The sequence below is a fragment of the Drosophila sechellia genome, chromosome 2R, assembly GCF_004382195.2.
Source record: "Drosophila sechellia strain sech25 chromosome 2R, ASM438219v1, whole genome shotgun sequence".
NCBI lineage: Eukaryota > Metazoa > Arthropoda > Insecta > Diptera > Drosophilidae > Drosophila > Drosophila sechellia.
Genome location: NC_045950.1, coordinates 4,988,613 through 5,014,867, shown reverse-complemented (window position 1 = coordinate 5,014,867; position 26,255 = coordinate 4,988,613). Strand labels below are relative to the sequence as shown.

General features: G+C 47.8%; 2 protein-coding genes across 2 annotated transcripts; both read right to left on the bottom strand.

Annotated features, from left to right (window-relative positions):
- Positions 1-974: 974 nt before the first annotated feature.
- LOC6608231 lies at positions 975-14,686 on the bottom strand. Its single transcript, XM_032716738.1, has 8 exons — positions 14,404-14,686; positions 6,265-8,107; positions 5,593-6,169; positions 3,046-3,231; positions 2,831-2,988; positions 2,319-2,768; positions 1,953-2,253; positions 975-1,454 (listed from the first exon to the last, which is right to left on the bottom strand). Exons 1-8 carry the CDS (start codon positions 14,471-14,473, stop codon positions 1,266-1,268), a joined length of 3,774 nt encoding a protein of 1,257 aa, XP_032572629.1. The 5' UTR covers positions 14,474-14,686; the 3' UTR covers positions 975-1,265.
- A 7,895-nt stretch (positions 14,687-22,581) lies between these two features.
- Positions 22,582-24,564, bottom strand: LOC6608230. The gene is given in 2 exon segments (XM_032716741.1): positions 22,582-23,884; positions 23,959-24,564. A coding segment is annotated over 1 exon segment (204 nt). The 5' UTR covers positions 22,947-23,884; positions 23,959-24,564; the 3' UTR covers positions 22,582-22,742.
- Positions 24,565-26,255: the final 1,691 nt, after the last annotated feature.

Sequence of the window (26,255 nt, the reverse complement as noted above, 5' to 3'; positions counted from 1 at the left end):
TTGTCTTCCAGGGACAATAAACATCCACTTGCATTGTGTCCACTTTGTGTCAGCAGTACGAGTATGCAAGCATATACATATCCTTATGGGCGACAGGTGGGAGAGGTGCTGATTAAATGGCTGCCTTGGGGATTGATAACAGCTAGCAGGACTTTCGATAGCATCCGCTAAGCGGAAACGGAAGCGAGTTTTTTCAAATTAATCTTGTTTACGCCAAGGAAATATTCTCAGCAATTTTTTCATTACCGACTGCAGCTTATTTTTTGCATAGTTTCGGGTGGGGGCTCGCCGGCGGATTTCCATACCAAAACAAACACAAACGCCCTTTGGCGAGGCTATAAATTTATTACCGAACTTTAAAATACCAAGCCGCAGCCAGCCACTTGCCCTTAACACTTCTGCGCGGCGAAAAGTCGAACGGCAGCCTGCACTTTCGCAATTATCCTTGAAAACGCTGCATGGAGACGCAGGACGAGTCAGGCTGAAGGAGTGACTGCAACTGCAGCCAGAAAGTTGCAGGAGCGCGCCGGCGGAAATGTGTTTTTGCTGGGTGTTGAGTGACTGCGAATAATTTATTAGCTGCGTGAAAAATAATTTATGTTGAGTTTTCCCCTCTGCTTTATATACACTTTTTGTTTCCCGCAGCGTGCAGTCAGTCGGTGCGGTGGGCGGTGGTTGGGGCTTCAGTTTCGGATGGGCAATCGGTCAACAGATGCAGTTCTTCTAAATTAAACAATCTGCCGCGAAGTTTTAGCAGCACTTCGCGCAGTTTCTGAGTCACTGGCTGCGGGTGACTAACTTGACTAAGCACAGTTTTAAAAAAATAATTTATGTAAAATAAATGTAAAAAATATGTAGAATACAGTGCGTTTGAAAAGTATTTGGTTATTTTTAAAAATATTATAAAAACCAAACAAAATAATTAATTAAACAATTTTCTCCTTACGTTTTAATACAAATGTAGCAGATCCGAGTTCAGATAAGTTAAAGTCTGATATTTTATTAATTTATAATTATTACTGGAGTACGAATACATTTCACATTTAAAATATGACGAGAATTGCAACAAAAGTTAAAGAATCCTTCGCATCTAAGCGAGGCCATCGCCTCTCATCGCGATGCCATCCTCCTTCTCCGTCAGTTGAATTGATTAGAATTACGTTTCGAGTTCGCATTAATGATTACAACTAGCAACTAGGTGCGTTTGGGCTCGGGACCTCCACAGTGGAGCACCGGGTGGAGGCGTCGAGGGTCGTCCATACGCTTCATTTCGTCCTGGCGCTGCGCAAATTCGATGCGGAGAGCACCGACCGTGGTGGTGGCGGGCGCTCCAGGCTGTCCATGTGGTAACGTCGCGTCGGCGTGGACGAGTCGCTCTTGCGGCCAGTCCGGCTCAGGGTGCTGGCACTGGTGGCTCCATTGTGTGGTGGTGGCTTCCTCGGCAGTGTGGACATCTTAAAACACATAACAATCGTTATATAATTTACTTAACATTCAATGAAATTTTTATTAAAGGCCAGTAAGGTTAAGCAATAATTGAGGAAATCCCTTTTGCTTATAAAATTTCATTGTCTATAATTTTAATTTATTCGCTGTGTGTTTTAATCGGCAGTGTCAGGTCAACACCTTTGCCTTTGTAAGAAGATGTCTATACATACACAAATGCGTATTGGCAAACCCAACCAAAAATTTCAACCACTTTGTTCAGATACGAATTTTCAATCACTTTTGTTCAGTGGTTCTCCTCCAAAACCAGTTGCAAACTATAAGCTCTTAGCGAACAGATGACTGAAATTATCATTAAGTGATCTCCCTAATTTTGAATATTAATTTCCCAAATGAATGGGGCGCATAAAATATCAATTAATTGGCGTAAAAATGTAAATGCTTTTTCTAGCATCTGTTTACATCAAACTTAACCACCCCAGATCATTTATATAGATGAAACTTACCCGCTTGTTTTGCTCCTGTGAGTAGTTGATCTCGTAGCCCTCGCTGATGTGCTTGGGCTTCCAGGGGGCCAGCATGGAGACGGACCTGGAGACGGTGCGGGTCATGGGCTGTAGAGGCGGCGGCTGCTGGGGTCCCTGCTGCTTGCCCTTGCGAAGGTCATCGCGCGACATGGACCGCCGGCGCAGATTGTATGGCTGTGGGATGTCGCCCACTGTGGTGGCATGCAGATAGACCACGCTGCGCTGGCTATGCAAACTGGACTCGCCCTCAGTGCCGGAACTCTCCGCCGGATAGCGATCCCTGCACGGAGATGGGTTCATTAATAACTTACAGGTACACTTATTAGTGGCTCATATCCAACCCACCTGCCGTAGCCCACATTCTCCTGACCCAAACTGTTGAGCAGTCCGCGGCGTTCGCTACTCCTAGCCGGCTTTGGTGGTCCCAGGAGCGGACGATCTTCGATGCGCTGGCCACGCGGTCCATCCACCGTTCTCTCCAGCGACATGGCTCGCTGTCCCGCCGTGCTGCTCCTCTTATGTCGCTCCGCCGGCTCTGGTTCCGAGCCGCTCTCCGAGATGTCGTGCAGCTCGCGGGAGCGCGAGTAGTGGCGCCTCTTGCGGAAGTCCACCTCGTCGCTGCCGTTGTCCAGGTGCTGCATGGAGCTAGCCCGCTGGCGACTGGTGCCATTTCTATTGTGGCCCTCAGGCTGGCCAGCCAGCGAGTGACGATAGTCACGGGCTGGTGGAGGAGGACTGCGGTCCAGGTGGTAGGCACTCTGCGAGTGCTTCGACTGACCCAGCGGCGGACGGCTCCTGCAGATGAAAATGCATGCGGTTGGGGTCTCTAAATCGATTTAGATGTAATTATTCCTCACCTGGGCATGCTGGAGGCCTTGGAAATGGTTGGCGGATTCGAGTCCAGATCAGTGTCGCCAAAAAAGCGCAGATTCTTGGCTGGAGCAGCTGTCGCATTGCGTTTGGTCCGCTTCAAGCTCGAAGTGGTCTCACTGTGTCCGTTCACGGCTACATTGAGCTAAAAGGAGGGCGCCTAATAGGTTATAGCTCTAATTTGGAAGAAAATCGCTCCTACCTCCTTAGGACTGCTCTTGGCCCGGCGGTCCAGCGATCTGAACCAGCTCGTCTTCTCGACCTTCGCGGGTGCCGACTCCTTCGGCTTCAAATGCTTTTTGGGCGGTTTGTCCGCTGGACTGCGCTTCACCAGCAGGGGACTAGCTTTGGGCGTGGACAGTCGGCGTCGCATCGAGATATCGATAGTCTGTGGATTGCAAAAAATTGCACATAAATAAATTGTACTTTGTAATTGTAACTTTATTTCCAAGTAATATACTTTACATCTCTGCACAACTATAGGCTTTAAATTGTTTAAACTACAGATACATATATAACTACTGCTAACATTTTCAACACACAGCCGAATTAACGACCGATGTGATTGATATTATTCCCTGCACAAGCTGAGTTCGATTTCGTGGGCGGTTTGCTTTCGCTTTCGGGTCAAAGGTCGGCTCACCCACTGCCTCGCAACAGGTTGCGAATGTGGGGCAGGTGGCCTTTATGCGCGTAGCCACGTGGGGGAGTGGTGAAGTGGGAAGTGGGAAGTGGGGGACTGGGTGCCGGCACATAAACTTGTTTTGCCATTTGTGAATGCGACAGCCAGTCGGCTCGATTTGGCCGGCCCAATGCAACTTTGGCCCACTTGCGGTCGAAACTGTAATAGGTATTGGGGTTTGGGCATCAGGCAGGGGCGGTGGGTGGTGGGTGATGATTGCTTGAGGCCGCCCTCCCCACCGGTTCAATATTGGGTTTCAAAGCGAATAGAGACTGCAGGTGCCCAGCCTCTGATCGAAAACGTTACTGGGGCACTCAGCAATAAGCCAGAGACTACGCACCCACCAAATAATTAGGTATTCAAATATGCCCAGAACTTGCGACTCCCATTATAGTTTACGACTAAGTTGGGGGCCCATAAATAAGCTAACAGAATTATTGACACAACAGCGGTTTCTCATTCGCGTGTGTGTTTTTGGGCATGTAGAATCTCTGGAATGAATGGCAAGCACTTAAAGATTTCTGCGGAACACACATCGGGCGGCATGTTTTTATTGGATGCCCCCATGAATAATGGCCGCACATTGTCCCGCCGGAGATGCTGGGTCCCGCTGGCCAGGCCTTATAAATACCTCTATCACGCAAGCATAATTTTTGACAACGGTCCGAGGCAGTGGCCACACCTTGGCGTGAAGCTCCTGCAGGATGGGCATGCTCCGCCCCTGCCCAGCCGTAACCTAAAAACTCTCTGATTATAAGCGTTTTGGGCCGCCCACTTGGAACATCCGGCCGATCGAAAAGTGGCAACATCCTCTGGGCCTCTTAGACTTGGCCAAGAAATCCGCTGAAGCATTGCAAATTGGCTTGCAGCACGCAGTACGCAGCAGTGGCAGCGGCAGCGGCAGCAACTGTTGCAGTTGCAATTGCAAGTTGCGCAATGTGGACAGCAACACCTCGTCGGCAACAGTAGCTCCAACCGCTTTGCATCGGAATCTGGCCACAAACCGAATCCAAATCCGCATCCGAATCCGAATCTAAGCCCAGTTTATTTAATTTCCCCCGCCTCGATGTTTGTCGTTTCGCTGTCAGCTTTCTTAATTTGCGAGCGCACTGACAAACGGACTGACATAGTGACAAACTGACTGGCTGCCTGAATGGCAGAATGACAGCAGCTGCGTGGGTCTTCCACTTCTAAATCTTGCACACAGATATTTCTATTTTCTATACACATATATATATGTATCTTTCCCGAAGCTCGACCCTCGACGCTTTTGTTCTTGCTCGAAATTTATACGACGCCTCGTCGCTGAATTGTTTAGTTTTTTTCGTGTTAGCGCTTTTCGTTCCGTTTGCAACTCTATTTGGCCTGCTGTCGTTTATTACTTAAGCCTAGTCGCGGGTATTTCTTTATGGTCTGGTCAGCTTAGCCCCCAGAATCCCCCAGAAGAGATGTGCCCCAAAGTGGATGTGACGTCTTGTCTTCTAAGGCTGGCACCATTTTCAGCTGGCCTCCGACGCCCACCCGCCTGCCAAGTGGTCGCTGACCGGACCAGGAAGTGGATCAGCTTCGACCGGAGCGGAGCAATCGCCAGAACATGGGTTGCTACTCGGGACCTACTCCCACAGTTACTCCCCCAAAATGTAAGACCCATCGACGCAAGTCTTGATTAATTCGAAATTAATAATAGCCGACCATGACCAAGTGAGTCGACGAGGGTCTGGATTCCGAAAAACTCTGTGATCTTGACCAGCCGCCGGGTTAATGACCGCCGCCTGGCGCCATCAATTGGACATTAGGGCAAATGGGCTGGCAGTTGCAGAAAAAATTATATGTGCTCGTATCATGGGTTAATTTTTACATATCATTCGGCTGCTAACCCAATAATTATATAATTATAATATAAAAGATTTAAATGTTTAGTAGACTCGCAAAGTATCTAAAGATCAATAAATACTTTGTATTAGCATAATACTAACTTAAAGTATTAAGGACTAAGATAAACATATTAAAGATTTAGTCAATCTATATAATTTCGTCATATGGTAAAGACTTAAAGATAAAACTTACCTTTGGTTCGCGTGAGGTCTCCTGGGCGGAGGTGTGATGCTCGCGGTAGCGTGACCGCATCTCCTCCTCTCTGACCATGTAGCGCTCCCTCTCCCGTTCCTTCTCCCGCTCCTTGTCCTTGTCGCGGCGACTCAGAGTGCTGCTGTTGCCGTTGCTCATCTGCTCCTTTTTGCCACTGGAGACGTTGCTGCCGCTGCTGCGTCCACTGCCCCCATTGCTGCCGCCTCCGCCGGAGCCCGTGAACAGCTGCTTGACCTTTTCGAAGCCGCCCAGCTTCTTGTTCCGCTTCAGGGTGCTGGAGTCCTCGCTCTTTTGGGTCTGGGATTGACTGTGGGACGTGGAGTGCTGCTCCCGACGACGCAGCGTGCTGGTGGCTACCGGGTACTTGTCCAGATGCGGATCGAAGTGCGAGCCATCGTCGATGGATCGCTCCCTGTAAACGTAGCTGTGCTCGCGGCGCAGACGCGACGGTACCGCCTGCCGCTGCAACTGTCGCTGCTGGGCGCTATCCCTACGCTCCTTGCGCAGGAACGACTCGCAGGCCCTTATGTCATCGAGGACAGTGCGTTTGCGCCATCTAAATAAGAACATGTAGGTATAAATTAAATATAGTGCGAGTTATAAGATAGAAGTTACTTGATATTTATATATTGGGCAAGAAAAATCACTTACCTTGAGGTCAAGTCTCCGTTAAAGGACTCCTTCCGGAAATCGTTCTCAATGCCAGAGTCGCCCTTGTCGAAGCTGCGCTGCTGCAGCTTGTCCCGCTTCAGGCTGCTCTGCCAGTAATCCTCCCGCTGCTCCCGCTGCTGGGTCTGCTGGGAGCGCAGTTCTGGCGAGGATCGGTACTGATCCGTCAACTGAGAGTCGAGGCTCTTTGGCTCCTGCTCCAGCCGATCTGCCGAGTTGTAGTCCCGCTCCCGTTCGCCGATGCGCTCGCGATGCCGCGACTCCCGCACCTGTCCATCCCGCTGGGTCTCCCGCACATAGGTCTCCTTGACGCCTCCGTGCCCATCGTCATAGTACTTGGTGTGCCGGTAGCGAGAGGTCTTCTCCATCCTGGGCAGCGTAGAGCCACTGTCCACTTGGGTACGCTCTGGCGGAAACTCGTTGGACAGCTCCTGGCGCACAGGTCGGTGGAAGCGCTCTGGCTCCCGCTCTGGAGTGGGTCTGCCCACTTCCCGATTTCTGTCCGTTTGGCGTTCCAGTGTGGCTCCCTCTCCGAACCGCCGAGTTAGGATCCGCGTCTCCAACTGAGCTCGTCGATGACCCAACTCGTCCAAGTAGGGCGATGGACTGACACTCCTGATGACGGGCACAATGGGAGGTTCCGGCCTTCGGGGGAACTCCTCCTCATAGTACACCTTCCTGGGCTCGTAGCCCAAGCCCTCGTCCTCGTCGCTAAGATTGCGGGGACTTAGTTGCTGCCAGGGCGAAGGCGAATGACTGGGCCTGCTGGCCAAAGGAGCGCCATTGGATGTGGGCGAGTAACTGGGCCGCACATCACTAGCCCTAAGCGGCCGAGCAGGAGCGAACTCCCTCTGGGGTGTGCGGACATCTCGGTCCATAGGGGATCGGCGGACCTGATCCTCGCCCAGATCCAGCTGGGCATATGTGATGCCTTCGTTGGGCCTAATGTAAGAGAAGGCCGGTTGGCTGATTACCGGCTGCGGGGAGAAGCGCTCCATGGACAAGCGCTTGACCAGGCCGTTTACAGTGCGGCCCTTGGTGAGCGGCAGACGCTCCGCCGGCTGCTGGGAGCTGTGCATGTTCTCGCCAGACTTGGCCTGCAGGGTCTCGATCCTGTCGCGAATTCCCGCCGAAATGGAAGCACCTCCCGATGGGCCTGATGGGAGGATCGGACCGTCTAGCTCCGCCTGGGAGCGACTCCTGGCCAGCAGTTCGTTCAAACCGCGAACGCTTTCATTCTTTTCGCGCGGCGTGACGGCGTCTGACTTGCGGCGCTCTCGCTCCCGGAAGTAGTCCTTCTCGAAGAAGTCCTCCCGCTGGGCTTGCTCGATGATGGGGCTCAGCTGCTGCTTGGACTGGCTGTTGGCGCCTTGGTGGGCCTTGTCTTCCGCTCTCCTGGCTAGCTTGCTGCTGCCCACATCACTCTTGCTGCGCACTAAACGCCGAGCGCCGCCGTCCTCGAAGCGCGGATCCCTGTCCAAATGGCTGACATTCGAGTCGCTCTTGCGACTGAAGAGCCCGAAGATGGAGGGCCGTTTGCTGGCCTGTTTCTTGCTGGAGGCGTCACTGGCGCTGCGGGCCACGGGCTTGCCCTTTCTGCGGCGCGTGGGCAGGGAGTTGAAGTCGCTGGGCTGGCTCTGTCGTTTCTGCTTGGCCCGGAAACTGGGGATGTTGTCGCCGTTCTCGGCCTTACTGTGGTGCCTGCCCGCCTGGGCGATGACCAGGGCAGCCTCCTTGCGGATGTCCTCGGGATCGATGTCCTTGGGCAGCTGGTGGTAGCTCGGCTGGCTACTGGGCTGCGTATCGTACTCACTGGGATGCTTGCCTGGATGGGATGGAAGGAGAAGAGGAGCGGGATTAACTTACAATTGCAGAGGCAGTTCCGCGAACTAGTTGGCATTCATGTAAAGACAAATTAGCACATTAGCCAGCCCCCGATGATGTAATATCTGGCAGCCAGCTGTGGCCAATTCACACTTGCCAACCCGCCAGCTGCTAGCTGGTCGCTAAATAAGGCAGCCCGTCCCGTCCCGTCCCAATCCGACCATGCCAGGCCAGACCAGACCAATTCGGTTCAAGAGTTGCGAGACCGGCCGTCTGACAATGGATCTGGCCCACGTCTGTCGCTCGCTTCTCGAGCTTCTCGAGATGCTTTCGGTGCGGATTGCTGGAAATGGACCCGAGATACTTGGATCTCGTGGAACGCCTGCTCTGTAATCGGACGCTGTAAGCGCTAATGGCCATTGAAGAGGACGGGGCTGCTGCGGTCCCAGTTGATCTATCTCTCATAAAGATTCCTCCACTTCCTCACTTTTTCATAATCATTATTATTTAATACGCCGAAAACAACAGCAAAGGGGCCACGAGAACAAAACAGAAACAGAAATGCCAAAGAAAACGTGCCGAAACGAGCATCATCATCGTGTCCAGAACGAGATGTGCTAGCCGAGATGCGTGATCTCTCCAGTCAGGCAGTCAGCCCCCTTTTCCGGCCAGCGCTAGTCATCGTACACTCAGAGAAATGTGCTTGCAAAGTGAAATGAATCGGTATTACAGAAGTAATTATTAGAGCTAGTACCGTAGACTAGAGTACGAAAATATGAAATATAGTTCAAGATTCCGATCTGAACACTCATAATACGATTCAATTTCACAAAAAGTTACAGTTTATACTACATCTTTCCGTGTGTTTTACACACCTCAAAAGTCAGCGCACGGTGTCGAGATCTCAGATCATCGGAGGCATCTCTGTTCTGCGCTGACCTTGCCTCGAGATCAACTGGACTTCTGTTGCCCCACCCGGCGACTGGCCCTCCGCAGCCCCTGCTCCACGGAGTTTTGTCCATTCACCTGCACAACCTGTCACATTTGCGGACCACGGAGCGAGAACCGCTCCCACATTCGCCCGATTCGTGCTGCAAAATGGCAAAGTGACACCGGTGCCTAATCGAAATTCAAACAACAATGAATAATGACAGCGCTGGGCGTGTCGTGTGCCAAATTGGCTTAGCAGAATGGGATTGGATTGGAAATGGGATTGAAACTGGGTATTAAAAAGGGAGCATTCTCGGAGTCTCTGCGGGACTGTATTTCACTTGGCTCACACAACTCCATCTCCATCTCCGGCTGCACTCGGCTGTCATGCGATATGTGTCAAGGTGAAAAGTTGGCCCGCTGCACCATCATGATGGCTCACTAGTCTTGGCCAACTTACAAGGTTTCGTTTGCGAGCCGGCGGCGATGTTTTGTATCTTTCTCGTTGCTTTTTGGAGGCAACAGGAAAGCATAAATTCGCACTAAGCGACAGCATCAATGTCGGCTAACCGTAAACAGCTCCAAGCTCCAAGCTAAAAGTTCCAAGTTCCCAAGACCCTAAGACAATGATCTCGGGGCGAGTGCAGCATTTGATTGATTACCAGGCGCTGAGAGCCATTCATTAATCTAATCATTGATCCACTTAATGTGGCCACGCCAGTTCCGGCGGGCTCTGTGATTTGCAAGACCATCCTAGGCAGTTCCATGAAATGCGATCTCATCGGAGGCGGGGGCCTCAAGGAGCTGCGAATTTTAATAACCTTTGCTGCCGCGGAAAAGCTGGCGATATCCGATCTGATCCACTTTTCCAACTGGTCTGCCTTAAAGCGCCTTTCAGTGCAAGTTTTGATTTGGCTTTCTGCATCAGTTCCGGTTTTTTCGGGTAGCTGCACATAATTTGGCTGTCGTGATGGCTTGGCGACTTTGCCTCGAACACACTGACCAACTTTGTGGCCACGCACCCCAGAAATAAGTGGAGATTCGACTCATATAAATAATGAAATCTCCAGTCTTTTTGCGGCAAGACTTTCACTTGCCACAAGTGCCACCAGGAGCAGGTCGATGGTTTTACTTTAGTTTAATGGTACCACACAGTAATTGTCTGGGGATGATGATGGTGATGCCCAAGGTTCGACCTCCAGTCAGCTTCATTAAGCCAACCACAACCACTAAGTTGAAGAGCCCATCTCTACTCTACTGCCCCCCGGTTCCCCTTTAGCTAACAAAACGTTTTAGTTGGCAAAAATGCCTTATCCCCCGCTGGCCATGTCAGTGACAAGATAAGGTCGAGCCAAGATGGCTAAATGGGAGCTCACCCGCATTCCTGCCTCCTCTCGCTACTGGTCTAGGTCTACACCTAGAGAAAAGCAGTTAGCTCTGGGTAAATAAATCTCGATAAAAAGATTTCATGGTTTAAAGAGTTATACATTGAAAACAAATATACTCCTTACAAACAATTAAACGAGTATGATTAAGTTTAAACTTTTAAGCAGAGATGCTGCTTTTTTGTAACATCTATAGTTTCTTTTCAAGGGCATTAAAACGAAGGCATTGGCAATATTTTTTGGTGTACTTCTAGGACTGGCATGCTAAGGATCCGCCCAGGTTGCCATGGGGTATTTCAATTACCCGGGCGCACTTTCGATTTCGTTAAGGGGCCCACATCGCCGAGCTGACGTTGGGCTTTATCTGGGCCCGGGGACAGCTCGCATTTATTTAACGTATGAAAATAATTTAGTGCTCCCAAGCTAATCGGGCCGCGGAGTCGGTGCCCAGGACCTAATCACATCAAAAGCGGCGCCGCGTCCTTGGGGCAGCCCAAGTATGCAAATCAGCGTGTTGCTCGAAGTCTGCCAATGCAACTGAGCTGAGGCTGCTGGCCAATTAAAATTGCTCGCTGGCCAGTGCTACACGGCTTTCAAAACAAATACGAATGGGAATGGGAACTTTCGCTAAAGAATGGAGCCGATTCAAAAGACTGAGGCGAGAAACTTGTTTCTCCCCCTAAGCGGCTGTCAACAGTCACAGCTTTGTATAGCTTTGGCTGTATCTGTAGCTGCGGCGAGAGCGGATAAACAAATAACAAATCACCTAAAAAATAAAATAAAGAAAAACCGAACCATTCGCCGAAACAGAGTTAAAGAGCTCTAAAAATAATCTGCGACTCATTTCAATACACATTTCGATAAACAAATGACGCAATCGTCTGCAATCCCAACCGATTTCGGTTGCGACAATTGAAGTTGGGCACACGAGGATTTGTAGGTAGATGATCGACAACTCCATTTAGCCGAATTTACCGAGGTTCTCGATCGTTAATTCTCAATTTAAATTCCCCGGGGCATGTCACATAGCGCGCAAACACTTCAGTTTCTCCAGAACGAACGATAATGACAGGCGGCCAGAAACTCAGAACCTGACTGAGTCCGATATCAAAAGCGACTGAAAGCAATCTCCGGCAAGCGGTTAGCCAGTCGACAGCGAACTGCGCCTGCCCACGCCAATGTCACTTGGCAAAAATAGTAATAAGAGAAAAACATCAGCCAGAAAATAGTGCGAAATTTGTGGGCATGCCGAAACGAGCCAAAAACGAGGCTTATTAATTAAGTTTCTTGGGCAACGCGCAAAGAGGCGAGTAAAACACAGCGTATGCAAATGATGAATTAATAAAAAGCATAAATGGCATTTTAATGGCAGCCAGCCAGACGCTGAGTAGAAGACCCAAAGATGGCACGAGAGCAAACGGAAAACCAGTTGGGGCTTTGACAAAGTCGCACTCGAAGCCAAATCAAACGTGGAGCTCGCATTGTCGAGAGTAGGAAACGTAGCAAATTTCATTATAATGACTTGCTCTTTGCCTAATTAAATTAATTAATTAAAGGTGTACGAGCTCATTAGAGAGCAGGCATAATGGGGAAATGTCTGGGCCAGCGTTACGCAATCGAGAAAGCGGCCTACGCCTCGAGTAGCCAAAGGTGGACTCGTTATCGCAACGCCTTTTCGATCGGCCATCAGAAATTATGTCATCAGCACATACAAAAATACATACGATCCATATGTATCTATAGGAAATGCGACAGACATCTGGAAGGACGTCGACTTGGCCCGATTGCCAGGTTTTGTGGCCCGAACAAAGGAGCCCCGTTTTGGCACTGCTCCATTGCCTTTCGTCACCTGTCCGCCTTCGAAAAGCTGGCGCAGTGCATCCACCAGGCCCAAGGCAGAACAGCTGCCGACTCGACTCGTCTTGGCCAAATTTGTCGATCCGCAAGGTTGATCACGCTCGCAGCGAGCGTAGCAGTCGCGCTAGCGAGTCCCACCTGTACCCAAATGTGCTGAAATTAGACGGCTTTTAGTTGATTTTTTACAGTCAACAACTTTGACTTTTGACTGCACTGTAATTTAGCAGAAAATTCAGATATGTTAACTTGCGGATGAAAAATGCTGCCTTGTGCCCAGCGGGCGAATAATTTCCACCGTCTTTTCGCTTTATCTCGCTACTTTGTTGCGTCAAAATTAAATCATCATTAAATCTGTGTTTTACACATAATTGCTTTAATTTGCATGCAAAGACAGCGAACGGAGCGGGACTGTAATTAATTTTTCACTCCGGGTTAAATAACTTTTAGCGCTTGTGACTGCGAAGATACTCGTAATATGGTACTTAGGGGATTGACATTGGGGATCAAAAATATAGAGCCTAAATTAAGCAATGTAGTATTATTTTTAGCCATATATTGCTAACTTCAAATGCCAGTCATATGGCGCATCCTACTCAAAGTACTATTGCCACTTTAATTGACTTGTAAAATGTAATCAGACCTTCTTAGCTCTGGCCTAAATCACAATCTTGCGACCTCGCAAGCGTACTGAAATCACAAAGCTAATGAATCGTGCCTGGTCGGTCGTCCGATTAGCTAATCACATTTCGTTACATTTCGGCGACCTCGACTTATTGCATTTGCCCAAGCCAATTCAGAAATTGCAATTAAGTTCGTTTGCTAGCACTAAACGAGTTGGCCGAAATGGCAACCATTTGATGCAATTACGCGACTGGGAAATCTGGTTCATAACCATTTAAGATGCCCGTACATATACGCACCACCAAGTGGCGGAGCAAAAGGACTTGCGCTTAATTAGACGTGGATGGGCATCGAGGCCATAAGGAAATGCCACTCGCCAGTTGCTAGTAGCCAGTGGGCAGTGGCCAGTGGCAGTTCTAAATTGGGGGGACCGTCTAAAAAATTAACATCTGCGCCGGTTTGGTCATAATCAATTTTTAATTTCTTCATCCCCGACAGTGGCCATAAATTCAATCCGGCTATGAAATAAATCCCATGTCGTTGCTGTCGCGGCTGCCAGACATAATCATAACAATAATAATATACTCGAAGCTGCGGAGACAAAGCGCCCAGATGCAGTGGGTCCGTCCTCGTCCGCATCGGCGACCCCATCCTCCCCAGCCACCCCATCCTCCCCAGAAACCCCTCCGCTTAGAGATGATGTGCAAAGTGATACTCGGGCGGCGGGTTGCGAGCATCTCTCGGCTGCGAGTTGTAATGCCTTATAAAATATCAACTTATTTAAAATAGTTATATGGGGGGAGCTCTCTAGTTTGCGCCAGTGCCCGTGTATCTGTGTGCGATTATTCTCAAGGTAAACTACATTTTATTGTTGGGGCGGCTTTGTTATTATTATTATTTTTATTGCTTTTGGCATTCGTTCTGGCTTTATTCGCCCACCAGCGCGAGGTTTCTCTTTGTTTTTCTTTCCTTTCCACATGTGCAAATGTGCGGCTCACTTGTTTTTCTTTCGTATTCTTGGCCAAAATTCAAGAGCCACATAGAAAACACACAGAAGACGGCCAGACTGAACGAGTGAAAAACTATGAAGCTGAAGAGCTTCTCCACACAGCCATTATGCAATCGATGGATCGATGGATGGTGGATGGTGGAAAGCCTCTGGCTGCCAGAACTGGCTGGCCAAGTTAATGAGCTGCATTCGCGTGGGTTGTTAGCGTCCGTCATTGATTGACCAAAATTGGCCTACTCACACAAATGTACGGGTGGTTTTTTCAGATGCCACTTGCTTGGTGCTTGGTTAGTAATTTTTTGTTAGCTGGTTATTGATGAGGTTTCTTATGGCTGCTTTGCTTAGTTTGTCATTAGAGCTCTTTGTGGGTTCGTGTTCGCCGCTCTCATTTGGCGGCTGCGCGTGTTGGTTATTTGTTTCTAATTTCTGGTTTCGACTGCGGATTGGGGTTACGATTACCGGGGGAGGCACCCATTTCCTCAACCACGCACTGACCTATCCGCTTCACGTGCACATCCCGATTGAAGCTGACCCTGGGTCCTCCATTCGCCGCTCCAGTGTGCATCTTAGCTCAGGGCTGGAAATGGGTTATAGGGATGGGATGTATCCTTGTAGTTGGTTTCCTCGTATCTGTATCTGTCTTTGCTTTTCTCTCTCCTGTCGGGTCTTCTCTCGGAAGAATCGCAACCCTAAGTAAATTCTTTGTGTGACAGTCTCATCGAGCTGTTTGAACTCTGCGCATTTTCCATTTAAACTAGCCAATTTAAATGTTATTCAGCTGCAAAAAGAAAATATTCTCGGAGTTAGCCTCTTTTTCTCTGGTTATTGGTGTGTTATGTGATTATTTCTCCTGCGATTAGCCAGCTTGAGTTTAGTTTGCAGCTCGTCGGTTAGCCCAGTTTGTTTTTGTGTGTTTGTTTCACTTGTCTAAGGTTTTTTTTAGCTCGGTATTAATCTTTATGTTCTGTACACATGCTAGTGTGGAGAAAGTCTTATTAAAATTAAATTAGTTAATCCAGTTGGTAGGAGGTTTAAGGAAGTAAGTAGTAGCATTTGAATAGGTTCAAAATGTGTAAAAATGAGTACGCCTCGGTAAATTTAGCAGATAGATATTAATGTTTTTAGGTCAGTTTTAAATACTTTTCGTACCACACTACACCTTGGGTTCAAAAGAATTATTCGAACTACAAAAACTCCATATCTTAGGGACAATTTGCAAAATTCTTCATACCCCTCAGAAGAGTATGAACATGACAGCAGTCAGAGGAATAATTGCCAATTAATTCTCATTCTTATTCCGATTCTGAGTCCAACTCCGACGCTCACTCTGACTGATTCCCCAGATTCGGGAGTGGGCACAATCGAATTGGTTTTTTTTTAGGTATTTTTTGTATCGTTTTCTCTGACAATTACAAAAATAGACACACGACGAGGGTGCTTGGGCTGCATACGAGATTCAAATTCTGGCGGGACGGGCGAAGGTGAGTCGGGAGTGCCTGAGAGGAGAAAACCGTAGAAATATTGATTGCGATCAAGCAAACGCGATAATATTCATATTTGAATACGAGAGTGCAAACTCTATTTAAACAATGCATTATGCCCGAGGACTCGGGTGTAAGCCGCTCCAGCCTTCACCAATCCGCGTGCCCGAATTCGATCCCTGGCCCCCCCAGCACATCGCTCCGTCCAGACAACTGCTCCATGGACACGCACCCACCCAAAAGCCTACATGCGCGAACTGCAAAACGAGAGACTTGAGAGGGATCTTTGGACCCGAGGAATGTTGTATACCCTTTGTATACCCATCTTCAGTTCAGTAAAAACAATGTGTTGGTTATTATGATCAAGAAACCACGTTATTCTACGTTATATGGTAACATTGTGTCATTGCAAGTAGTCCAGTTTATGTTTCTTTTTAATGGATTTGACGAATGGAAAACTTTTTAATGTCCGTCGCCTGTCTGATTTAATCAGATATCTTGTGATTATAACCTGTGATTGTAACTAAAGTATTTCTTGTTCGAGTTTCTTTATATCTTAGAGATGAGATTAATCTATATCTATCTGATAGAAATTCACGAAATATGAAACATATTTATTCTCACTCTAATAAGGCTAGAAAAACATGTAATTGATTTTTGGCCAAAACGTACGGGTAGAGTATGAGTGGAAACTCGGTAAAGTGTGGAAAATAGCTGTCTAACATGGCACCTGGACAAGGACGGTGCTCATTCACTTACTGGCTTACTTAGAGTCCGCGGTCCTACAGGCCACATCCCCGACCCAGGTCCAGGCCGAAACCCAGAGCCGACTGCAGTCCTGGTCCCCCCGTCCCGGTCGAGTTTCAGACTCTGGAGCTGGCCTTACGCTCTAACGAGCACAATCGCCCGGCTAGACATCAATGGCCAATGGTCGTCTGTCTGATCACGGGCACCGATGCAATCCGTTGCTGGGGAAAAACGCTGCGAGCTGCCAATAAAAATCCTTTACCATATAATTTGAGTGCGCATGCGTGCGCCCTGACGTTGATGGGAGTTGAGTTTGAGTCCAGTCCAACTCGGGATCGGATGGATGGGAATGGGGTTGGCATGGTATGGGTTGGAACGCAGGCGCTTATGCGCAATGCTACGCCAGATGCCGATGTCCGATTCCCGATGCCGATGCCGATTGCCAAGCGTTGATTGCGCCATGAACGTGATTTGTTTGTAAACACGCATTATTAAGGTGTAATAAACATAAAATTTGTATCGCTTGACGGACCTTGGAGTCCGTCCCTGCAGCTCTGCAATTGCATTTGGCCACCTCGCCATCCGGCCTCACATCTTTCAATTAAACTAAAAAGCCTGGTGTCCGTCCAGCCATTCATCCATTCACAGCTCGCATTTGCATGTCTCCGGTCCGGGGAGTAGCTAATTCCAGGTGAATTATGCGAAATTATACGAATTACGCCCGTACATGTGGGAATGGGATTAGATTAGCGCGCAGAGCAAACAATTTAGGCTCCCCCCGCTCGCTCGCTCGACAGCCCGCCAACTCGGCAGCCCGGCCCCCAGAACCATAATTGTTCTGAACTTGAACTTTAACACGGCGGTAATGATAGGAAACCCCAACACCCAGCACTTAGAACCCAAGCCACAACTCCTCCACCCAAGTCTGGCCATTCCCTCCGCACCGCCGCCTCTGTCAAGTGAAACCAAAAGTGCGCAGCAAAGCAAACAAACGCCTCGACTTTTGCCCACTTTGCGTGTGTTCTCAGCGCCACGGAGTCGATCTGACCTCTGGGGTTCAGGCATCCGAGGGAGATCGCAATGGTCCACTGGGAGAACAGAACTGGCCAGAATAAATCCTTCCTCCTTCTGTATGATGAGCAAGCAGGAGTGTATATTTGTGGCTTAGCGATTCTTTGTGCTTTTATATATATTTGTTAAACTTTTAGGTATAATCAATCTACTTGCTTAAAGTCATACTCAATTTGTACCTTCATATTCAATAATTAGAATACTCCTTTCTTTATCTGCGAGAGGTAAGGCTATTAGAATAATCGTTATATGAGCTGCTTCTTTATTAATTGAAGTTACTTAGTAGAATTCTTTATTAGATACCACTTTATTCTGAAAATACAAATAGCGCAGACCCTTTTTCGCGCAGTGTGCCAGCCAGAGCGGCCTTTCACATAGAAGTGAAAATGAAGGTGTAGTCCAATTTGTAAGTATGGCCAAGCCCTGTGGCCATTCAAAGTCCATGTTATGCAAAGATCAGAGCGCCCCGTCCGCCCGTCACCCGCCACCCCTCGAAATGTTGAATGCTGAATTCTGGATCCTACTCCCTCTGGAGCGGAGGAGCCGAGCCGAACCGGGACGGGACGGGTCGGGCCAACTGGACGTTGTCTAGCGATGGAAACATTTTTCCATGCGTGCCTCGCCGCTTTGTTGGTGGCGCTCGTTCGCGTCTTCGGCTTTGGCAAATACTTAATTGCATTTCGATATCTATGCCGAGGCATCTGTGAGTGAATGCCGCTGCTGCCTCAGCGGGCCGACTGGTCAATATCCAATGCCCAATGCCCAGTGCTCCAGACGGCTGGACAGGCAAAGAACGCGCCGGCGCTGTCTTTGGCTTGGCCAGGAGTCGCAAATCGAGAATGGGCAGTCGGGAATCGAGAGTTTGGGCCAGGCCTACTCCAGTGCGTTCGGTTTTGTCTGGACTGGACTGGTGTGCAGTGGAATGGACTCAAGTGGACCTGAGACCCAGGCGAGTGGCGTTGTGGGTATTGTCAGGTCTTACAACTAAATTCCCCTTGAGCCGAGCGCTTTACTAAGGAAATTAGTAATTGCTACTCCCATTTAGAGACATCTATGCGGGCATCTAAGAACGTGTGGCATTCGTCAGATGATGACGATGACAAGTTCCCCGCTCGGAGATTGTCTGGCGATTGTCCAGCGCCCACTCACCATCTCGCACATGGTCGTCGAAGAGGGGGATTGCAATTATAACATAGCTTTGCTGAGCTTCAACTGAACTAAGAATGAATCAGACAATCTCTACACTTTTCAAAATCGTATTAAATAGATAAATGGAACTTAGAAACTTCTAAATAAACTAATTCTTCTTAAAGAAAATGAGAATGAGGGCCCCAATTATAAAGAAAGATACTTTTGGGGAAACGTTCTTGAACCCCTTGATACCCACGCCACTGATTCCGCTTTCCAATGCCAAACTTGGGCACATTGTCTATCATCGTTTTTGTTACCGCTCCGCTGACGTTTTCACGCTTTGTTAGCCAGCTAAACTGTATCTGTATCTGATTCTGAGTCCGAACTGGCTGGGAAGAAGCTTCCCTTTGTGCTAGTACCTCACTCTCGGACGTAGAGCACTATGTGTGTTAGAAGGTTAATCCGAGCGGCGTTACGTGGCATCTTTTTCGAGGAGTGCGGCAAGTGTCGATAGCATAAATGCAAGTTGTTCCCAGCCAGCGAAATATGTAAATCAATTTCTCGGCTTACATGTCTGGCTTTTTTTGCATGATTAATAATGCTCGAGCGGCCTGGGATCGCCGGAGGCCGGGAAAGAAGACAAAAGATTTCACTTTTCGAACTCATAATTAGCCCTGGGAGTGTAAGTATATCGGAGCTGATGGAGCGACGGAGCGATGGATTCTATCCATGTCATAGCTGGTGGCTCTGCGACTCCTAACCTGCACGGAAATCAATTAGGCACCGCGGCGATTGGACAGTAGAGAGTTGAGATCGGTCGATCGGTCGATCGATCACCGGTCTACAATCGCTTAAAACGCGACCAGATGGAAAGATCAGATCTCCGGCCAATCAAATGCAAAGGTATTCAAATTCTTTTATTGTTAAGAATATTTTCACTTTTATTTTTTTCGAAATATTGGATACATGAAAATATTAAATTTCAAAAGATGTCAGAAGATGAGAAAGTTATGCATATTCCCATTCAAACCAAGGGAATATTGCGTAATTAAATTATCTTAAACTCTAACAGCTTGCTTTAAAAATGCATCTTTAATTCTCACGCCTGCTATGAATGTTCTCAATTTCGGAACATCTCCTGGCGCCACTCCTTCCTCCTCAGCACTCCGAAGTCAACCGCCTGACTGTCGAATTCTTCGCTTGTTATCGCTGAATTCGCCAACAATTGTGCGCAATTATTGGCCGGAGAATCCACGAAACACGATGCTTTCCCTGGGAAATCAATAAAGGAGGCAGCGTCAAAAGTTTCCGGCAACGAATCAAGCGCGGTGGCAAAGGTCAGCCGCTCATCTCAGAGCCAGAAACAAAAAAAAAAATAAATACGGCCTGAAGTCAAGGAAATCGAGTGTTTCGTTGAGTGGGAAAAGGGCGAACTTGCACGCGATGTTGGCTGGCAGGCAGGCTGTCTGACTGGCTGGCTGTCTGTTTTTAGCCAAATCCAGAGGTGCCTTCTTTGGGTCTGTAGTGCATGTCATAACCAACGGTGCATGCGCCATCTTCCGCCTTGCATAAGACCCCCGGATGGTTTCACTTTCCCGGGGTAATTAATGCCGATCGTCCCGTCCGGCCAGCTAGCGGTAGCTGAAATCGTAATTTATGCTAATTTCAGTTCGCAGATCGGTTAATTGATCCGCGTTAGATTCGATTTCGATGGGGCCCAGCAGAGTGGATTCGATTGTAGTGGAGTACTGGCCCGGAGTTCATTGATATGCAGTTCGAGTCGGTTCGGTTCGGTTCCATTCCCGGGATCACAATGTTATTGACCGCGAATCGAAGTCGCTTACTCGTCGACCGGCATACAAGTGCGCTTTCAACACTTGGACAATGTTTTGTGCCCTCATTGGTCAACTTGGGGGTGGGTGGTGGGGTTGGATGGGGGCACTGGACTTATGGAAGCGTTATGAAAGCGATACAAATCTTCGCTTTGAATACGACACTCCACCGTAGTCCACTTCAGATGGGGCCGCTCGGTACGTGATAAGGCAATGATGATGATGACGACAAGTCATAGACCAAATTGCGTCCCATTAACATTTCGGCCATAATCGATTCGGTTTTTATTGCCCTGTTTTACATCTAATTTATGTGCATGTAGCAGTGTCGCTCCAACCGATGCCAAATGATATCATGATAAACGGCCCACGTCTTGGGGGCGATCCGATTCTTAGAATTTCGTAATTGGCTCGCAGATGAAAGCGCCCCAAACAGAGCGAACCAGGCCGAAACTATCGGCCAATACATCAACTTAATGACTTCATTGACAGCCATCCCGAACCTCAAAAGAGCAGAGCCCCGAAATACATTCGGCTTGGGGATCCTCCAGCTTCCCAGAGTGGCCGCTTACCTGTTTCCCAGGGCGTCGAGTTGCACCTGCTTTGTGGCCCGGCGACACCTGATATCCCCCAGAAAGGTCAGCTTGTGAACTCTAAGCCCCGAGGAACCGAAATTAAGCCAAACGAGCGTGTCAAACGCCGCTGATTTGCGGCTAGGGGCAACAATGTACCCAATTGAGAGGTAAGTACTTCCGCAGCGATCTATGAAGTGTCGTATGCCAAATACCGTTCCGTCCGATCTGATCCGACTTAATTTCAATTGGTTTGGTTTGATTTGATTCCCGCTGTCCAACTTCCGGCGCGGAGCCCCAATGCCAGGTGGCGATGTTTGGGCTCTTAAATCGAATGCGACCAAGTCAAATAATTTGTTAACACTGCCGCTTAAGTCAACAGTTAAACAATCTGCGATCGACGGCGCTTTCAGGCCGATTGCGCCACAGCCATTGACAGACATTGATTTTGAAGCCATTTTGTGAATTTCGCCCGGCTGTTATTTGGCTGTTGAACCCCCATGGGCAATTAAAGCTGCACGATGCCAAAGTGAATGTGCGGCGAGTTGCGAAGAGCTCTTCGCACTTCCAATCGATCGCGTAAGGTCACCAGGGAGTGGGATATAGAGACCAACTGACTACCTACAACGATTTGGGGGGGAATATGTGTGGCCAAATACAATTCTCGACTCAGCTGGCACTTGATATATGCGCTTGGAATGATATAAATCAGCTTACGGTCCGAGTTTTATTCGTGGTAACTGTAGAACCTACTCACCCACTCATCAACCCATTTAATTAGACAAATTTCCTACATACTTAAATTCTATGAATGTAAATCAGCGCGAATTCTTCAGCACAAGCAGCGAACACCCACGATCTACTTGTTCTGTATCTTCTCATTCATGATACATAGAAATATGGGCGAACTAACTCTTATCGAGTTTGTTATTGACATTGCCTGAAGTTTCAGCTCAAAGTTTCGTATAAAGACGGACCCAAATGGGAAAAACTAGGTAAGTCGATGATTGGGCTCGAATGTATTACCACTATAACTCACATTAATTACCCTGCTAAAGACTTGGGTGTCTAGGCAAACGGTGTACACTCACGGACTTATCTAAGAACCAAGCTGTGCTTGTTGGTGCTAAGCAAACAGTTGCATTAGTTCCGAGAATGAACTGCCTGGTGGCGGCGGACGGGCTTTGATCTCGGTGACTAATTACTGAAACCGCGACGCGTCGTAGGTGTACGTGTTAAAAGCCGGACACGGACATGGACACTGGCTCGAAGCAGGAAGCTCCCGGGCCGGGTCACCGTCGAAATCGAATACAAATTAAGTACAGAAAATCGAGATACGAAATGCTCTGGCATCGCCTTGTGCACAAATACAAATCATCCTTGACGCATGCACACCAAAAACGGCAGCAGAAAACAGCGGGCCAAAATATCGGAGAGCTGAAACCGAAAACAAGATAATACGGCGGCAACGCAACTCCCAAAAACGAAAATGAAACGGGCCGTAGGACTGCATACAAGGCAAGGCTGTAGACCTTTTTTGGCCACATCAACAAAAGCGGCTTTTGAGAATTTTCAATTTTTTTTAAAACCCCCAACTGAACCCCCCACCCTGAATGCGGCGTTCCTACCGATCGGGGGCTTCGTTTAAATTGACGTTTATTTGCAGACGACGAGGACGGTCGAAACTTTCGAATTTTCGGCCTTTAATGAGGAGTCGGGTTAATTTGGTCGGGCATTTGAAGAGGCTCACAGGCAGTCGGCGTCCTGAGCTGCAGCTAACAAAACGAGAACGAGGTGTTTACCAAGGCACCTACAGAGACACACTGATATACATGTAGATGTATGTACAAAATATTCAGTATATTTTACCAGCAAGAGGCAAGCAGATACAAGTGACGTCATGGGCCTGGCATTGGCATTGAAGCTCAAGGTTGGTGTCTGGTCAAAAATCTTTGGGGGCAATAAAACGTCTCCCACGCACGGTAAAAAATTTATATTAGTTAGAATTGCAGAGTTGAGTCCAGGCTACGTTCGTCCTCCTACTGGTTATCCTGCCAGAGTAGGAATGGACGCGCAATATAGCTCGAGTGCTTCGGATACAGATTGGACAGGGTCAGCAGATCAAACGCCATCACGATAAAGATCTGCGCGTAGCGCACCGATGGCAGGCTGAAAAACCAGGTTAACGTTTTCTTGGGGTCCATTTTTTCGGCTTATCTCTGGAACTGTAGAATATATCGGCTTCGAGACGAGATCGAAATGAGCACTAACTCCCTGGCGATAAGGTTTTCGATTCCCATTTCCTAATGAATAACGAATGGCTTTGAACCTGAATTCAAATGTGCCGAAGCTGGCCAATTACTTATGGATATTTGGCCAAAAAGCCACACAACAGCCATAAATATAAAATTCCTAGTCGCATTAAGCCGCAGCTAATGTAAATTCCGCATTTGCAATGCTAATTCGTAAGAACCAATATATAGATTGCTGAGAGCAGGCAGATTTCCAACGAGAATCGTTTCGAAAACGCGAAAACTTTCACTCAACTAGGCAGTCAGTCATCGTTGAAAAATGTTTGCCTTCAGAATTCTATTTCCGCCCAAAACAATAAAGACGCTCGCATTTGCGGAGTCGGTCGAGTTTTTATTAACAACAGAATTGGCTCGCTGGCTATTGGTTATTAATTTGCATCCCCATTCAAAGAACACGCCGTAGGTTGGGTGGTTAAGTGTATTTGTTAATGTTTGGGTTAATGTTTCCCAGAAATAACGATAGAAAGTAGACGGCGAAAAGAGCTTCTTCTCCGCTCAACTGAACCCCACCAAAACGACTTCCAATTAACCAGATAGGGCGAAAGGTTGAGCGGATCAATCAGAATCAGCACTATAGCCGTGCCTCTGACTCACAATCGGCGCTAATGCGTTGGCCGACTCTATTCTATATACGGATATGGAACAGTCACACACACCCACCCACATAAGTGTGTAACTGGGACACATTCGGGGGTCGTAAAGCCCACTGCAGATCGATACGGCGATTGCGATCGCGATTGCGATCCGAGGCTGAATTATTCAAGAGTATCGCGGAAGATGGGGGTTTAGTATGGATAGTCCGGAGTTCCGATTCGGTTTCAGTGGGTTATCTGGGCAGAAGCAACTACGGCGTTAGCTGGCGGTTTTAGGGCGGTTTTACTGTACAAATCGATCGTCGACTCACCTCAAAACAGCATTCCTCGTGCGTTAGTGTGGGGGAGAACAAATGTTTTTGCAGTTCTAAGTAATTTGCGCAGTTCTAATTACGTTTATTTTGTGTTTGATGTGGGTTCGTTGCTGCGGCTTTGTTCCCCTACTTTTTGTTATTTTTATTTCATTATTTCACTTGCCAAGTGTCGTCGCGGAAATTCGCTTGTTTGCAATTTATATTTCTCGCTTTTGGGGCTTTCGAAGTTTCGAAGTTGGAGTTTTGGTATGCACGTCAAATTTTAATTAGTCGAAAAACGTTTGCGCAATTTAGCGAAAATTTATCACGATTTGTGTTTGAGATTTTGTGTCGTTTTGCGTGGGCTTCGCCGAACGGTTGAATGGACGTGCCGATGGTCGTTGGTGGTTTGGCTTTATATGGTATTGGCAGGGAGGATCGAACGATATATCCTCTGTGGCAGATGGGCGATGGCCAGTTCGTTTGTATTTATGGACTTTTGTAAATATTTATAGCTGCTAATTGCGAACGCGACGCAGTTTCGATTGTTCCCACAGCTGAACCGCGAACTTTCTCCGGCCCAAGTGATCGCGAGTACGTCTAAGAGCCGACTGAAGCCCAGAGCCAGCGTTTCGGCCAAGATCGCTGCCAAAGCTCGGAAAGAGAAAGAGAACGAGGAAGAGAGCGAGCTTAAATCGGGCTAACAAGTGGCGCAGCAACAAGTAGCCGGTGTTTGCGGAGAGCGCTCGAGAGCAAGTTCGTGTTCTGGAGTCTTTCGTTTCGCGAATATGAATCAAATCAAGGTTCGAGTACTCACTCGAAAACAAGTGAAACCAGATCGCCCAAACATTCTTGGGATGTTTTCCTACGCGCTGGCCAATATGAAAATGATGTTCCTGCCTGTTCCGACTGTCGACCAGTTTCCACTGGCTTCTGTTCTGTTCTGTTCGGTGACCCTCTGGCAGCTGCCCATCTCCGCACCCCCTTCGCACCGCTGGGCCCCTCCCACTCATCAATCACTAGTCATTATAGCCGAGCACTAATTAATTCATCTTCTAGATACAACCGGGCAGGCGCTAATCCCTGGCCACAAAGGTAAACAAAGCGTGAAATATGTTCATAGCTTAGCACTAAAACATCATCTCAACAAAATTCAGTGCTTCTACACGACTCCTTCCAACTAAATTATATTACCATAACTTGAATACAAATTCCTAACTAAGATTTATTCGCAAGCGGCGTATTTACACTACCTTAAAATTAAAAAAAATGTATTCCCTTACATTAACTTTTGATTCAATACAGCACACTTAAAAATGGTATAAAACCCTGTGACAGCTGGTTCTACTTCTTGAAGCACCTCTGTATTTACATTATCACCCTTTGCGCTTTTACAGTCACACACTTGAATATTTGAATATCACAGTAATTAATCAAAAAGTCAGAGAAATAAGCAGCACATACAAATAAATCATCGATCGTCATCGTCGGTCAAGAAACTATAAAGCACGTCCACATCGACCCCCCAACCCGTAACCCCCTGCCAAATCGAAGGAACCCATTTCGCTTTAATAAAGTTGTCAACCCACGATACTGGCGTGTGAAGCGCTCTTTGAATATACACAGTGGGAAAATGTGTGACTTTTAAATTACATTACATTAAAGGAAATTCTTAATAAGCTGAAAAATCATAAGTTTGCAAAATTGTATACATCCTTTCTCCAGTCAGTGAATAGAATTTGTTACTTTTAAAATAAGTTTAGGATAAATTGTTAAAAGTTAAGGGTAATCATTTGCCACTTCTTTCGGTGCACTCTTTGTGAATTGTCAAGAGTTCGTTTAGCAATTCGTTTTGGAGTGCTTAATTGTGCGCCCATAACGGTAAACGTGGCGAAGGCCGAAGAATTTTAGGACTCCCCCTTTTCAGCCCGCACAAAAACGCATTTTATGAATGAAAAACGGGAGGCGGAAAGCTCGACTTATCCCCTGAGCTTTGCCTTTAGGCCTCTGGGGAGCTTCGCGGAGGAAACCCGAAAAGTGCGCGGAGCTTTAGTGCGAAAAACACATTTTCACCAAGCACATTTTCCATTCTGTTTGTTGTTCTCGCTGCGTGCGGTTTGTGTTCTATTTATCTCGAATTTGTAGGCTTCATCCATCAGTTATAGTTTGCCAAGTCGGTTGCCTTTCCCTAGTAACAGTAGTAAACGTAGGATAAAACGAACTTATTACCGGAATTAATATTCATAGCCGCGTGTCATTCCAAAAATGTGCGAATGGCATCATTTGGCCAGGCCAAAAAGTGAAGACCCCTGTGA